At 53.9% G+C, this 16,978-nt stretch overlaps 1 protein-coding gene across 1 annotated transcript; it reads left to right on the forward strand.

Moving 5' to 3' along the window:
- Window positions 1-13,610: 13,610 nt before the first annotated feature.
- On the forward strand, window positions 13,611-16,568 carry LOC308610161 (forkhead box protein J1-like; the record flags this gene model as incomplete). The annotated part of the gene is made up of 2 exons (XM_081259411.1): window positions 13,611-14,108; window positions 15,801-16,568. The coding sequence occupies 2 exons, from the start codon at window positions 13,611-13,613 to the stop codon at window positions 16,566-16,568; spliced, it is 1,266 nt and encodes a 421-aa protein (XP_081115537.1).
- Between the last annotated feature and the right edge of the window lie 410 nt (window positions 16,569-16,978).

The following is a 16,978-nucleotide window of genomic DNA, read 5'->3' on the forward strand; positions in this document are numbered from 1 at the left end:
GGCAGTTTAAGGCAGACACGGCCTCTGTCATAAGGTCTTGGAAAGAGAGCCTGAGCCCTTGAAAAGGGAACCTGTAGCCCCTCAGAGGAGAGTGGTTAGTTAGGATCAGAGAGGAATTTCAAAGCATGCATTTTATAGACTAGCTCTGTGACCCAGTGAGCCCTGGGCGACCACCACTTGCCTTGTGCTCCCTAGATTTGGATCCCAAAGGAACGATCAGGGGTCGAGGGTGACTCTTCTCCCTGGAGCCCTAACTCTATAAATTCAATGAGGGCCATCAACGTGCCCCTTATTCCTTCTCCTGACACTAAACTGAATCCGGGATGAGTTCTCAGGAGGAGCCCACCTGTCAGTCACACTCTGCGCACTGATGTCTCTCTGCTCCGTGCTCACCAAGGGCTTCACCAACCATGGTTCTAAAGCCACATCTTGCCCGGTGGACTAGGTCGAAATTGCCCCTCCTGGGTTCACAGCAGAGACTGCCTTCATGTTGCGTGGTTTGTAATCTCTTAAACATGCCCTGGACATACTTAAGCTTCAGGACAGCCACGTCCCGTCATGGGTCCAGTGCTTTACTCTCTTGGCGACGTGGTTACAGGTGCTGGAGGGACACAAACACCTGTGGTTGCCACTCTCCATCAGATTGCAAAAGACCCAGGTCCTCACCCCTCTGGCCCCATGAAGGCTTGTGGTGGAGGAAGCCATAATCCCCAGAGACACCTCCCACGGCCGTCCCAGGGGCTCTCCGGTCCCTTCCCACTTAGCGTTGACCCAGCCAGGCCTGGGCCAGAGTGGCTGAGGTCTAGGGTACACTTCACTTCCTGCCATCCTACTCTTTACCTGGCTTTCCTGCACGTCCATTTGTTTCTCATGTCTTTTTGCCAAATGTACGTCTGTCTGTCCAGTTTGTTTATTTTGAAACTCATTTAGGTTATCCAGACTTCGTGTGAAAGTTCATGTTCACCCACAACCAACCCCAAGCTTGCTGGGCACACGCACATCCGAGGGGCCCTCGCTGAGGCTTCCGTTCCTAACTGGCAAGAGCCTGTATTTAATATGCTGAAATTTTCCTGGAAAGAAATATTTGTGAGACTAGATTAATCCCTGTTCCACAAAAGCGGGGATGCTTCTGTGGCAAAGGTTACAGGCAGGATTTGTTTTGGTCACTAGTTGGGGAAGATGCCATCTCTGCCCTCACTCCGCCCTGAGTCTGTGGCAGCTGTGCCGGCCAGCCGCGCACTGGGTTTCAAGAGAGGAATCTAGGCTCCTGCCTCCCCGCAGTGGCTCCCCACCAACCCCCGTGTTGGGCAGAGAGAGCTCCTGGGAATTGTTTCAGCCACCCATGCTGGTGGAAACTGACCCCAGGCCTTTTGCTTCCTCCTCTCCCTAACTCCTTCGGGCCAACCTGCTGGTGGATGTTTATTTCACTCTGGGATTGTGGCAGGGGAGCGAGACCTGGAAGGAAAACAATGCCTGGGCTTCTTTATGTTGATCTCGAGAGCCAGCCATTCTCAGATTAAACTGGCTTCACCGTTCAGGCCAGACATGAAACCGAATGACAGTGGCGGCTGCCGGGAGAGGGAGTTGAGGGGCGCATCGTAGTCTCACCCCGAGGTCTCAAGGGCTCTTACGGGAGAAGGAAAGTGCGTCTGCTCTCTTGGTAAAATGTTTCTCGGGTTCTGCTGTTAGCGTCACACTGGTAGTAAAGAGCTGGGGGACTCTCTGGAAGCATCTGTCGGGTTAATGTCAGGTTAATGACAGGAGCATCCACTGTGGTAGGTCCCGTGGAATCAACAGACCTCACCACGCTCAGCTGTAAGTTCAAACTTCCATCCTATGACTGAGGTTCCTCAGGCTGGCTTGGCCGTCAGGACAGCTTCTCAGGCACTTGGTCTCCCTCTCCACGCTGTTTCCCTCCCCACATGGATGCCACTCCCCTCACGGAGCGCCCACAAGGAGGGAGCCCGGGGAGAATCCCATGGTCCACCCTCCCCAGGCCCACAGGTGCTCTGCCAGGAGCCCCAGCTCGCGGCAAGGATGGCTCAGGTCCCCATCCTCGCTGCTCTCATCAGCCTTGTGGGAGTGATGTTGAGAAAGCACCTGTGTCATTCCAGCACCTCTTCCGCTAAGAAGCCTCTGGGTCTTCTTTGGCCCTGAGACCAAGGTGGGGGGGGGCGGTGGTATGTTCTGAGATTGTTCTGCAAGGTTCTCAAAGGGAGGAAATCTGAGTTGACCATTGTAGGTGGTGAGCCGATTAGAAGCGTGAGGCCATGGTAGGTAGACGGGGCCCCAAGGAACCTGATGGAGTATCACACAGGCGTCAGGATAGTGGCCAGGGGACCAGTGACAATTCTGTGAAAAGGCTCTGGGGAGTGTGATGGGAAAAAGCAAAGATAATTTGAGTTTATTAGTGGAAATACAAATGTTTTTGTTTTGTTTTCTTTTGTTTTTTGTGGTATGCGTGCCTCTCACTGTTGTGGCCTCTCCCATTGCGGAGCACAGGCTCCGGACGTGCAGGCTCAGCGGCCATGGCTCACGGGCCCAGATGCTCCGTGGCATCTGGGATTTTCCCGGACCGGGGCATGAACCCGTGTCCTCTGCATCGGCAGGCAGACTCTCAACCACTGCGCCACCAGGGAAGCCCGATACAGATGTTTTTAAATGATGGCATTGGACAGGAGTGGGCATACCGGTGAAATCTAAAAGTACTTATGGAGGGAATTCCTTGGCCGTCCAGTGGTTAGGACTCAGCACTTTCACTGCAGTGGCCTGGTTCAATCCCTGGTCGGAGAACTAAGATCCTCCAAGCCACTGCACAGCCAAAAACAAAACAAAGAAAAGTACTTATGGAGACCTGAAATAACCCAAGACTAAGACGCCACTAGGAAGGGTTATGCTTCGCAGATACTAAGGAAAAATCGGAATTAACTTTCTCTTTTCTTGGAGAGAAACTCTACAAGATGGTGGAACTGTTACAGACCTTAAATTTAATTAGTGGCTGGGTAGAGGCAGGAAACAGGTGTGTGGAATCCCCCTAGATGTGCTCCCCAAATCTGCCTCTAGAGGTCTCCTCACTCCCCCGTTTCTGAGCCTGAGGATGGAATTAAGTGGGAACCACCTTTCTCTACCTCCCGTGAAGGATTTTCAATCTCCAGGCTCCCTTTTCTGGCTGAGGGCTGGACAGAATGGCAGCACTCGCTCAGGAAGTCCTCCTGCGCCTTCCAGGCTTACCTTCTGCATCCAGGATGCACGGAGCAGCAGGGTTTCGCCGAGGGTCTGGCAGAAGCCTTTTTAGAGGAAAGAGCACCACTGACTGAACTAAGAAGCTGGGGAGATCAGAGACTTCAGGTCTGAGTCTTGAGGCTGTTTCAGAAGGAGCCAGTTTTCAGCCCTGGCTCAGAATCTGGACCGGTGGTGTTTGTAGCAAGGACTCAAGAATTCAGAGCCAGGCAGCCTGGCAGCCAGTGGTGGTGGCGGCGAGGCTGCGGCAGTGTTTTGATTTGACTTTCTGTGTGTGTGTGTGTGCGTGTGCGTGTGTGTGTGTGTGTGTGTGTGTGTCTTCTCTCCTTTTTACCATTTGCTTTTGGTCTTTCATACCAAACAGCCGCAGTTCCGGAGTCCTGCCCATTAAACACAGAGGAATAAGTATGAGATCTACCAAATTATATAAAATGAAGGAACAACTTATTTCATCTGGGGGTTCCTAACTTAAAAGGGCAATCTTGCCTGCTCTTCATCCTGTCACCCTTAGAGCGGTAAAGCACTGTGGACCCATGTGCCGGACTCCGGTACCCCCAGGGAGTACAGATCCGCGCATTCTGTCTGGCTGTGAGAGATACCTAAACATTTCCTGTCCCACTCACTCCCCTTCCCCTGGGGTCCACCTCCACAAGACAATTATTAGAGCCTTAGGGCGGATTAGCACACCAGGACATTTATGGGTATACACAATTAATACCCGCTGAATCCCAGTGCTTCTGCCATTAAAGGGTTTTGTGTCTTGGGCTGGCCTAACCTGAAGCTTACCCCAGACATTTGTGAGTGGCCTCCCTCAAATGTGACACAGTGAGCCTCACGCCCACCCTCCAGGGTCAGCTGGCTCCGTCCACGAACTGAGCCCTCTGAAGGGCATGGCTCTCGGCTCTGCCCTGGAAGAGATCACCGTGTGCTGGAGGATCCAGCAATTTCCACACAGCATGAGAAATTGGGTGGTCGTACGGGCCAGTGGGGGAACAATTCGGAGCACGCTGGACCCCATGTGGCTTCAGGGGGGGCCTTCTGGGGGCAGGTGCTGGAAGAGGCAGCTCAGCAGTCCTCGGCCAGAGAATGGAAGGCTTTCCCCAAACTCAGGGGGTTAGGGCTTCATCCTCTCCCTTCAGAAGGGGCATCTCGCTGCACTGGGGGGGCTGAATCAGATGGAGTCAGTCTGTGGGATGGGAGGACGACTTGGGGGAGATGAGTGTAGCCTAAACAAGGCCTGGGGGGGCGGATGGTTTTCGCGCACATTCTGTGAGTCAGGCGCCCTGCTCACCACTCTTCCATGTCACCTCGCTTAGTCTCACAGCATCCCTGGGGAGTAAGTACTTGTCTCCCATCTGATGGATGGGAAAACCTGGGCTCCAAGTACAGTGACCTGCCCAAGGTCACACAGTCAGTACGTTACAAGCTGGGGCTGTATCCCGGTTTTCTGACTACAGATTTAGACCTTACTAGAGCTTGAACAAGCAGGAGGTCAGGATGGATTGGATACAGAGCATGAAGGAGAGAGAAGCATCAAGAGTGGGTTTCCAGCATGGGCAGCGGGTGCTTCTCGTGCAGGAACTGCAGGACAAGGGGGGAAGATGATGAGTTTCGTGGATGGTACCCGGGGGACCCCAAAGCTCTGGAGCTAATGTCTCCTGGGGTTGGTGGCACCAGCTGATAGCAACTCTCGGTGGGCTGTTCAGGTGCAGAAGGAGAGGAACAGCTGTCACTCTGTTCTCTGCCATGCCATTTGGTCCCTGGCACCCTGCTGGGCAGCCATTCCCTTCCTGCCCCACCCTGGCCCCCACAGCAAACACTAACTCTGAGCCCAAATTAACACACTCTTCTCCCTCCCCTTCACCTCCTCCTGCTCTCGTGAAAGTCTCAGCCAGACTCAGTTTCTTTTCCTGGTCCGCTGTAACACTTAGGCAAACTTCAAGACCAAATAAAGATACAAAGGTGGAGCCTACGGCAAGCTCACGAAACAAGGACCATCCTGCATGTCCCTCCATCAGTGGGCCACAGTGGCCATGACTGTCCCTAGCCCAGTGGACGCCACTGCTCCCAAGTTTCACGTGCTGTGGTTTGCACACTGTGGGAGTTCCAGGTAATGCGCATCTTGCCAGTTTTCGTGCCAAACTCCGGACTGTCCTGCCAGAGACACCATCTACACCAAACCAAAGGTCCGGTAACCTTCCTTTCCTCTTCTCAGGTGCCTGGCAGGCTGACGACAACGTGGTCAGTCGTCGGAACACGCAGTGCAGACGCTCATCTTCTGGCAGCCTGGAGGACCCCGAGAACAGGCTCTGCGTGTGGGATCCTTTGGCCATCTGAGAGCCTTAGCCCCTGTACCAGGGCTCTCCTCCCGTTCTCACATCCCATCCTGGCCTCATGGCACCACTGACCTCCTGGGCATCCTCAGCAAGACACACGGAGACTTTTTAGACCCACGTGAAAGCTGGATGCTGAGGGCACCTGACCCTTCTCCCAGACTCATCTTCTTCTGCAACCGTGATCCTTCCCCTCTCAGAAGGGACTGGAAACCTCTTTTCTCCTTGTGGGCTAAAGCCACTCGAACTGCAGCTCATGAGACCCTTTGCAGAGAGTCTCTGGAATGTTTCCACTGTATCTTGATCTTCAGGTGGAGCTGTGGCCTACAGACTGGTTATTGCTTGTGGTCTTTTCTTTTTTTTCTCCTTAGGAGGTAGACCAAGAAGACTCAAGAGTTTGGGTGACTTCATTACAAACACCCATCTGGCATTTTCTAGTCTCTGGGACATCATAACCAATCTGAGACCTGCAGTTTGGGGTGGCGTTGGGGGATGACTCCTGTGAGAAGGGAAAGCCATATTGCACTGTAAGTGGGGTTTCCCTCAAAATGCATTAGGAGCTCCTCTCTCAAGGACAAGAAGCAGTGGCAACCACCAGAAGGTTGGTTGGGAAAACAGTTCTTGCTTCTGGTAGCAGAGGCTATGCCTCGTGTGTCTGCTTAGGAAGGAGGCCTTGAATCTGAGAACCCCTCAGTTAAATGATGACCTACCGGGGACTTCTTTATGATCAGGTGCACTCAGGAAGGCCTGGGGCTCCATCCTAAGGTGACACTGCAAAGGCATTTTTGACCCCCTCTATGTACCAGGCACTTGTTAGGGACTGTCGTATATTATCACGTTTCATCACTACCGCCCTGTCAGGTGGCATTCTTATCCCTGCTGCCCCCGTCTCCACCCCGCTTTTCTGAAAGAGTTGAAGAAAGAAGCTGAGAGAGGGGTGGACCGGTGGTTCTCATTTGGTGCCCAGGAACCCCAAAGGAGGTTGGGGGAAGGGCTGAGCTGGGGTCAGTGGTGGTCTGGGAGGCTCCCCACCCCACCGGTTTTCCTCCCCTGTCCTCCAGATCAGCTGAGCCTGATGGGGGGAGCCGGAGGTACTGCCTTCCATAGGCTCATCAGAGATTTAGAGATATTGTTCAAATCACATGTGCACCCCACCTCACTCTGGTGTAGGGCATAGAAATAACAGCCTGAAACAGCAAGACCGTAAGCTGTTGGCTCTTCGTCCCTCAACACTAGTGTTATCAATGGATTCCTCATAGCTCTCTGATAGATGCATTGTCTGCTGGCTTTTGGAAGAGGTGGTTATTTAGTGGAGCATGAGATTGAGAAGCAAAGTGGGATCCAACATTTTGTGAGGCTGAGATATGACAGAGCCCTAGGCTATGCCCACCATGATGGCCTGAATTAGTAGTTGGAATTGTTGCCCTAGAAGAGCTTTTCAGGGTCCTTCCCAAGGCCTCAAAGAGAGCCCAGTGCCGGGGAATGTTTTGCACCTCCTGAGTTGCTGCTTTGCGCCACCAGGTGCGTGTTGACCCTCACTGCCTGGTGGTTGTGGTTCACATCCTGCCCTGGGGGTGGGCAGGGGGAGGCCTGTGGTCTTGACAGACACTACATGAGCCAAGCCTGAATCTCAGCTTATGCCTTGAGTTCCCGTGTCCACCCGCTCTGAAATCCTGCAGTGGGCTCTGCTGTTTCATGCTCCATTTAATGTCTTTCCTTTCCCTGAAACATTCTTACAGCCCCTTTCATATTGATGATTCCAGCAATAACCACACTTCCTGATCTCCTTGAAGTCTGAGTCCCAGAAGCACTAGGGAAGGGGGCGCTCCCTTAGCATGGGGTGGTGGTATACAGATCCACCTCCTCTCCCGGCAGGTAGTATTCAGAGTGTGGTGTTACCTGAGATGAAGGAGATGCAGGTAAACAGTTGCCACAGTGGCCAGGAACCCTAAGAGGAAGCCATTGTCTTCACCCTTTCTGGAGGGTCTGTCTTCTCCCAGGAAGAGGCTCAGAGAGATTCCTCAAGGCCTTGGTTCCATAACCAAGACATACCCGGGTGAGAAGTGGCCCTTCACTCCTGTTTCTCAGACAGTTCCTGCTCTCTCCCCCATCCCCTCACCTCTTTGCCCTCATTTAGCTCTTTGGCGAGCAGAAATATCCCATCCAAAAGGGCTGGGATCAGGGAACAGGGCACAGAGCCTGGTCGGGGAATAGGACAGCCGCCCCAGTCATCATCTGGAGATGGTCATGTTGTTAGCAGTTGACCCACAGAGAATATGACGGGGCCTGGTTTCTCACACAAGGACACAGACTAACCAGAGGCCTGGGGCTCCTTCCTGCCACACTCAGGTCGGAGCTCACCTATGAGCTCACTTCCGGGTGGTGTGGTGATCCCAGCCTTCTCACAGAGCCCTTTTTCCTTCTCCTCCCCAGTCCCATCCCACCAGAGGTCATGCCCACGCTGGGGCATCTCCTGGGCACGGATCCACACACGTTAAGCCATCTCACCTGGGGAGAGTTTGTGTCCTGTTCACCTGACTTTGGCATGCTGCTTGCTCACTTTGCTTTAGGATCTGCACACCTACTGTGTGTAAGTATGTGTGTACTGTTGTGCCAGCTGTGTACCCCTCACTCCCTGGAGTACACTCATGGGCACACGACAGTGGGGACGTCAAGGATGCAATATTTATGGACTGCTGCATGATTCTTAAAAATGAATAAAACTGTTCACAAGGGAAGGAGAGCTATTAATTGCGCAGTTGGCTTATTTGTGAAAGTTTCTGTCCGACTTTCTCCAGCACGCTTTTAATACTTTGACTCAATAACAACTCACACTGCAGAAATATAGAAGATCATGAGAGATTACTACAAGACACTCTATGCCAATAAAATGGACAACCTGGAAGAAATGGACAAATTCTTAGAAATGCACAAACTGCCAAGACTGAATCAGGAAGGAATAGAAAATATGAATAGACCAATCACAAGCACTGAAATGGAAACTGTGATTAAAAATCTTCCAACAAACAGAAGTCCAGGACCAGATGGCTTCACAGGCGAATTCTATCAGACATTTAGAGAAGAGCTAACACCTATCCTTCTCAAACTCTTCCAAAATATAGCAGAGGGAGGAGCACTCCCAAACTCATTCTACAAGGCCACCATCACCTTGATACCAAAACCAGTCAAGGATGTCACAAAGAAAGAAAACTACAGGCCAATGTCACTGATGAACATAGATGCAAAAATCCTCAACAAAATACTAGCAAACAGGGCCTCCCTGGTGGCGCAGTGGTTGAGAGTCCGCCTGCCGATGCAGGGGATACGGGTTCGTGCCCCGGTCTGGGAGGATCCCATATGCCGCGGAGCGGCTGGGCCCGTGAGCCGTGGCCGCTGGGCCTGCGCGTCCGGTGCCTGTGCTCCGCAACGGGAGAGGCCACAACAGTGAGAGGCCCGCATACCACAAAAAGAAAAAAAAAAAAAAAAAAAATACTAGCAAACAGAATCCAACAGCACATTAAAAGGATCAAACACCATGATCAAGTGGGGTTTATTCCAGGAATGCAAGGATTCTTCAATATACACAAATCAATCAATGTGATACACCATATTAACAAATTGAAGGAGAAAAACCATAAGATCATCTCAATAGATGCAGAGAAAGCTTTCGACAAAATTCAACAGCCATTTATGATAAAAACCCTGCAGAAAGTAGGCATACAGGGAACTTTCCACAAGATAATAAAGGCCATATATGACAAACCCACAGCCAACATTGTCCTCAATGGTGAAAAGCTGAGACCATTTCCACTAAGATCAGGAACAAGACAAGGTGGCCCACACTCACCACACTTATTCAACTTAGTTTTGGAAGTTTTAGCAACAGCAATCAGAGAAGAAAAGGAAATAAAAGAATCCAAATTGGAAAAGAAGAAGTAAAGCTGTCACTGTTTGCAGATGACATGATACTATACATAGAGAATCCTAAAGATGCTACCAGAAAACTACTAGAGCTAATCAATGAATTTGGTAAAGTAGCAGGATACAAAATTAATGCACAGAAATCTCTGGCATTCCTGTACACTAATGATGAAGAATCTGAAAGTGAAATCAAGAAAACACTCCCATTTACCATTGCAACAAAAAGAATAAAATACCTAGGAATAAACCTACCTAAGGAGACAAAAGACCTGTATGCAGAAAATTATGAGACACTGATGAAAGAAATGAAAGATGATACAAATAGTTGGAGAGATATACCATGCTCCTGGATTGGAAGAATCGATATTGTGAAAATGACCCTACTACCCAAAGCAATCTACAGGTTCAATGCAATCCCTATCAAACTACCACTGGCATTTTTCACAGAACTGGAACAAAACATTTCAAACTTTGTTTGGAAAAACAAAAGACTCCGAATAGCCAAAGAAATCTTGAGAATGAAAAATGGAGCTGGAGGAATCAGGCTCCCTGACTTCAGACTACACTACAAAGCTACAGTAACCAAGACACTGTTTTACGGGCACAAAAACAGAAAGATAGATCAACGGAACAGGATAGAAAGCCCAGAGATAATCCCACGCACATATGGTCAACTTATCTTTGATCAAGGAGGCAGGAATGTACAGTGGAGAAAGGACAGCCTCTTCAATAAGTGGTGCTGGGAAAACTGGACAGGGACCTGTAAAAGTATGAGATTAGATAATTCCCTAACACCATACACAAAAATAAGCTCAAAATGGATTAAAGACCTAAATGTAAGGCCAGAAACTATCAAAGTCTTAGAGGAAAACATAGGCAGAACACTCTAGGACATAAATCCCAGCAAGATCCTTTTGGACCCACCTCCTAGAGAAATGGAAATAAAAACAAAGATAAACAAATGGGACCTAATGAAACTTCAAAGCTTTTGCACAGCGAAGGACACCATAAACAAGACCAAAAGACAACCCTCAGAATGGGAGAAAATATTTGCAAATGAAGCAACTGACAAAGGATTAATCTCCAAAATTTAAAAACAGCTCATGCAGCTCAAGAGCCAAAAAACAAACAACCCAATCCAAAAATGGGCAGAAGACTTAAATAGGCATTTCTCCAAAGAAGATATACAGACTGCCAACAAACACATGAAAGAATGCTCAACATCATTAATCATTAGAGAAATGCAAATCAAAACTACAATGAGATATCATCTCACACCAGTCAGAATGGCCATCATCAAGAAATCTAGAAACAATAAATGCTGGAGAGGGTGTGGAGAAAAGGGAACACTCTTGCACTGCTGGTGGGAATGTGAATTGGTACAGCCACTATGGAGAACAGTATGGAGGTTCCTTAAGAGACTAAAAATAGAACTACCATATGGCCCAGCAATCCCACTACTAGGCATATACCCTGAGAAAACCATACTTCAATAAGAGGCATGTACCAAAATGTTCATTGCAGCTCTATTCACAATAGCCCGGAGATGGAAACAACCTAAGTGTCCATCATCGGGTGAATGGATAAAGAAGATGTGGCACATATATACAATGGAATATTACTCAGCCATAAAAAGAAACGAAACTGAGCTATTTGTAATGAGGTGGATAGACCTAGAGTCTGTCATACAGAGTGAAGTAAGTCAGAAAGAGAACGACAAATACCGTATGCTAACACATATATATGGAATTTTTTAAAAAATGTCATGAAGAACCTAGGGGTGAAACAGGAATAAAGTCACAGACCTACTTGAGAATGGACTTGAGGATATGGGGAGGGGGAAGGGTAAGCTGTGACAAAGCGAAAGAGAGGCATGGACATATATACACTACCAAACGTAAGGTAGATAGAGAGTGGGAAGCAGCCGCAGAGCATGGGGAGATCAGCTCGGTGCTTTGTGACCGCCTGGAGGGGTGGGATGGGGAGGGTGGGAGGGAGGGAGATGCATGAGGGAAGGGATGTGGGAACAGATGTATATGTATGACTGATTCACTTTGTTAAAAAGCAGAAACTAATAAAAAATAAAAATAAAATAAAAATAAAAACAATAAATACTTGGGAAGAAAAAAAAAACTTTGACTCAAGACAAGCTGGACATGGAGGAGTGAGAGAGGGCAAGGGGTAGAGGGAAAGACATGTTTCTGGGTGGGAGCTGGTGTACCATCCCCTGGGCACAGCTTCTGCGCAGAGGCCTGATAAGGAGCCCTCACCTCCACCCACCCCCTTCAACCAGAGAACTTCCAACTGCTGCTCCTCAATAATTGAAGAGCAGGAAAGCTGGTGACTAGAGGGAGGCTGGGGGAGGGGAGGAGGAAGGACCACAGTCCACCGTTAGTGCGTCACTTAAAGGCTGGTGAAATTAATGGGGCAAATGACCCCAGTCACAGAATTTGGCAAGTCCACGGCTTTCCTGGGTTTCACCCACCGGCTCTGTTTCCTCGGCTATCTGGAAAGGAGGGAGAGCACTTGCGAAGAAGCCTCTGGAATGTCAGCTTCTGGGAATCTTGCTGAGGACGGGGCGGGGAGGGAGCGCTTACCGGGAAACACTGGATTACCCTAGCCGCCTTGGGGTGTCTGCGACCGGGGCTGCGGTTTCTGCGGACCTGAGCGGCAGGTGGCATCGGAGAGTCAGACCTGCTTGCGGGCACCAAGACGACACTCGGTCGGGAGACAGGGACAGGCCGCAGAAACGTGAGTAAGTGCCACTCGCAGCCCAGAGGAGAGGAAAGGAAAGCCCCAAGCATGCACCCAGCCCTGGCCCCCGCGCCACGGGCTGCGTCCCAGGAGTCGTCGCCACCTCTGAGCAGCCCAGATGGGAAGGGGGTGGGGCGGAGTACGGTTCCCGCGGCAAACTGCTCGCCGAGGGCCCCGGGGCCTCTGCGGGAGCGCCGAGCCGCGCGCCTCTCCGAGCCCTGCGCGGGGCCCTCGGGCGGGAATGCGCGGAGCCGGGACGCGATGGCGGGTAGGGGACTGGGTCGCGCGCAGGAGAGGGCGGCAGGAGGGAGCTGGAAGAGAGTTACCGCGTGTGAGAGCGGTTAAGAGCCCGCGGTCTCTTTGGAGATGCCCTGGCCAATGGCAGAAGCGGAAGCTGTTTATATGGGCGGGGCGTCGCCACGGCAGCAGGAGACGCCTTGTGAGCGGCGACTGAGTGCAGGTCCCTGGCCGCTGGCTTTCAGAGAGGCGCCGGCGGGCGTGAGTGGCGACGAGGATTGCTGGCTGGGCCCTCGAGCTGGGAGCAGAGAGCCGCGGTGAGGGTGGGCGGTGGGAGGAATTTCTTTGAGAACCTTCCTTTGGCCCGGGCTGCGCTCTGAGCCAGGTAAGGGACGCGGAGGGCTGCAGGCCATGGGAAGGGAGGTCGTCAGTAGCAGCCCGCTCTCCCATCGGTCCCCGACGGAAGTGGTGGGCCCGGGGACTGACATCAGAGGCGTTTGGGGGACACTCACTTCCCGCCCCCTTATAACTCTCTGTATTGTTTCCTTCCTTCCCCTTGATCCCCATCCTAATATCCCTTTTCAAAGATCAGACGACCTCCCCCGCCCCCCGACCCGTCGTACTGCCCTCCTGGACTCTCTCGCCCCATTTCCATTGGTTGTGGACGGAGAGAGGGGGGTTAATTCCCCGCTTTGAGGGAGAAAGGGGTGGCCTCGCATGCCCCTACACTATTCCCTCGTTTGGCTAATTAAGTCTCCTCTAAAAGATCCAAGAGGAAAAGAGCGAGGCGAACCCCCTGTGGGTCGGACCCCCGGGCACACCTTCTGTTTCCCAGACCTCGGCAGTAAAAGATCCTCCCCAGCTGCAGGAAGGATTTTAGTAAGAGCCTCCCCCCTCGCCCACACTCTCCCCTCGGGGGTGGGGAAAGAGGGCTCAGTTCCCGTTCTGGTCCCCGCAGGCACCACATTCCCTTTGGAGGAGGCTACCCCCGGATCGCGGGATGGAAGCCCGCTTCCGGGAGGCTGCGTAACTGAAGCCGCGGGAGTCAGCGGGCCGGAGAGCTCGGCGGCCACCCTCGGCTCGGCTCGTGGATGTTGACAGCCCCCTCGGAGAGTGCCCGCAGATATGGCGGAGAGCTGGCTACGCGTCTCGGGAGCAGGGGCAGCGGAGGAGGCCGGACCGGAAGGCGGCCTGGAGGAGTCCAACGCCCTGAATGACAGCCTGACCAGCCTGCAGTGGCTGCAGGAATTCTCCATTCTCAACGCCGAGGTCCCCGCCCTGCCTTCAGGGGACACCGACCCTCACGGCTACCACGAGCTGTCAGGCTCGGCCGAGCCGGGGTCTCCCCTGGCGGCGGACCCCGCCTGCCTGGGGCAGCCGCACACACCCGGCAAGCCCACGTCCTTGTGCACGCCGCGGAGCGCCCCCTCGGGGCTGCAGGCCTCGCCTCCCGACGACGTGGACTACGCCACCAACCCGCACGTGAAGCCGCCCTACTCGTATGCCACGCTCATCTGCATGGCCATGCAGGCCAGCAAGGCCACCAAGATCACCCTGTCGGCCATCTACAAGTGGATCACAGACAACTTCTGTTACTTCCGCCACGCTGATCCCACCTGGCAGGTAGGGAGGCACTCCCTCCCTCCCTGCCCATGCCCGCGCGGACTGGACTCACATCCCAGATCCGCAGGCCAAGTAGGCGCGGTACGGCCAGGGCCCCGAGAGAGGAAGGCCGTCCAGGAAGGACCTCAAGGGAGCCCAGTGCTTGGACTGCTGCCCCTTTGACTTCAGAGACGGAGGAGGGAGGATAGGATGTTCAGAGGGCTGCAGGGGTGCCGACATAGAGGTTCAAGTGGAAAGAACTTGTCCCTCATCCGGCAGGCTCAGCCCAAAGACCAGGGCTGAACTATGCGTGGACACAGCCCCCCAGGGTAGGTTGATGGACTGAGGGACACATTTGTGTCCCAAGTCCTGGAATTCCTACACACTACCCTCCTCAAGGTCAGTTTGTCAGGGCCTGACTGGAGGCAGAGCATGGTTGCTGCCCGGCTCTGCATCCAGCCTGCTTTCAGTTGGCTGGAGGGGCTCTGGGAGGGGAGAGGGGTGTGCTGCAGGGTGTGGTGGCCATCTGTGTCCCAGTGGAAGGGCTACGGGGCCTTCCGAAAGCTGCTGTGCCAGCCCCCACCCCAAGCCCTCCCTAGTTTCCTGCCTACACTCCTCCCCCTCTTCTCATCAACCTCCCTGCGGGGACAATTATCTCAGCCACGTGCTTTCCACAGGGGCTCTTTCCTCCCACACTGGCTTCATGTTCCAAGTCTCCGGAACCTGGCACAGAGCAGCCAAGGGGCCCAGACCACCATGTAAACCTCCCAGTCTTGCCAGGGCGCACTACTCACCTGCCGGCCCCACCCACCAGGCCCCAGACCCCTGTGCCCCAGCGTGGTTTGGACTGTGCACCCAGGCGTGAACAAGGCAGGATGGTGATTCAGGCTGGGCACACACTGCCCTCAGCCTCTTCGACCATCAGGATCAGGGGCTCCTTGGGGACAAAGAGCCTGAGGATGCACAGATCCTTCCCTGTGGCACAGGTCACAGGATCAGAGTTCCTGTGATCACAGCTATTCCACGTTTGCTTGGGCCCTGACCCTGGGGCAGGTACCATTTGTAACCTTGGTGAGAAAGCAGAGACCCTCCACCACCCCCCACCCTACCCCAAGCCTGAGAGCCCCCAGGAATGAGCGCTATGCTCTTGGCTGGGTAATAATCAACTGAGGCCTCAGAGCCTGGGGTGGGAGGAGGGGGACATGGTGGGTGAGGTCCCAGGCCAGCAGCCGGCTCTACAAACAAGGAAAGTCATCAGATCCTCCCACACTTCATCCCCCACCACACACACACACCCTCACACCCACTCACTCATTTCACAAACAGAGAAGGCCAGCCAGGCCCAGGCAGTGGGAGATGGCCGTCCAGGACCTGGGGGAGCCAAGGCCTTTGACCAGAGGCCGCAAGCAGCGGGGTAAGGGAGGGAGGGCAGGACAGGCTGGCACTGAGAGCCACCCTGCGGCTCAGGGCTCGGATGACTGAGCAGGCAGATGTCCTGGCAAATGGGAACAAAAGCCCCCGACAGCACTCCCAGCTCCTGGTGCGCCGTGGCGGGTGTCCCAGAGCCTCCCGCTCAGAGCAGCGCTTCTGTCTCCCCTGCCCCCATCGGAGAGAAGGTGGTGGTGGGACTGGCAGTGGCGCTAGGAGCCCCCCATCACTGACCCCACCCACTCTCCCAGCTGTCTTCCTTCTCTCCTATCTCCCTGTGTCCAGAACTCCATCCGCCACAACCTGTCCCTGAAGAAGGGCTTCATCAAGGTGCCTCGGGAGAAGGACGAGCCAGGCAAGGGGGGCTTCTGGCGCATCGACCCCCAGTACGCCGAGCGGCTGCTGAGTGGGGCCTTGAAGAAGCGGCGGCTGCCCCCAGTCCACATCCACCCGGCCTTTGCCCGCCAGGCCACGCCAGAGACCAGCGCCGCCCCATGGGCCGGGCCACTGACTGTGAGCACCGAGGCCCAGCAGCTGCTGCAGGAGTTCGAGGAGGCCACTGGGGAGGCGGGCTGGGGTGCAGGCGAGGGCAGGCTCGGACGTAAGCGTCAACAACCGCTGCCCAAGCAGGAGGCCAAGGTCCCGCGGCCCTGCAGCCCCCTGCTGCTGACCCAGGAGGAGCAGGCTGAGCTGGAACCCCTCAAGGGCAACTTTGACTGGGAGGCCATCTTGGACGCTGGCATGCTGGACGGGGAGCTGGGCATGCTGGAGACCTTGGAGCTGATCCCACCGCTGAGCCCTGCCTCACACGGGGACGTGGACCTCACCATCCATGGCCACCACATCGACTGCCCTGTTACCTTGGGGCCTCCAGTGGAGCAGGCTACCGAAAGCCTGGACTTTGATGAGACCTTCCTGGCCCCATCCTTCCTGGAGCACCCCTGGGACGAGAGCACCCGTAGCTCCCTGCCCCCCGAGCCCCTCTTTGAGGCCGGGGATGCCACACTGGCCTCTGACCTGAATGACTGGGCCAGCCTGGACGCCTTCTTGTAAGAAGCCAGGCCCTGCCTCACCTCCAGACAGCACCGAAGTCTGGGCCCAGACTGCCCCCCTCCCCGCCAGTGCAGGCCCATGGACACCCTACCACCCAGGCAGGGGCTGGGCCAGGTCAACCCACCAGGCCACACGGCCCCCAGCCCAGGCCATCCTCAGATTCTAGTCCAGCAGGCTGAGAATTGGGGCCCAGGACCAAAATTGCTGCCTCCGCTCCCCAGCCCCCCATACACACAGTGTTTCATTGACCCACTTCTTCCCTGCCCCAGAGACACGCTAAGGTCCCTGCACTATGAGAGCTGCAGCTTGGAGGGGCCCTGGCCAAGCTGGAAACATCAGTACAGGGCCCGCCCCTGAACACCTTAGCGTCAAAGCTTCTCTCTCTCCTGCTCTCCTCCCCAGGTCTCTAT

The sequence above is a fragment of the Mesoplodon bidens genome (assembly GCF_964165515.1).
Source record: "Mesoplodon bidens genome assembly, contig: HAP1_SCAFFOLD_84, whole genome shotgun sequence".
NCBI lineage: Eukaryota > Metazoa > Chordata > Mammalia > Artiodactyla > Ziphiidae > Mesoplodon > Mesoplodon bidens.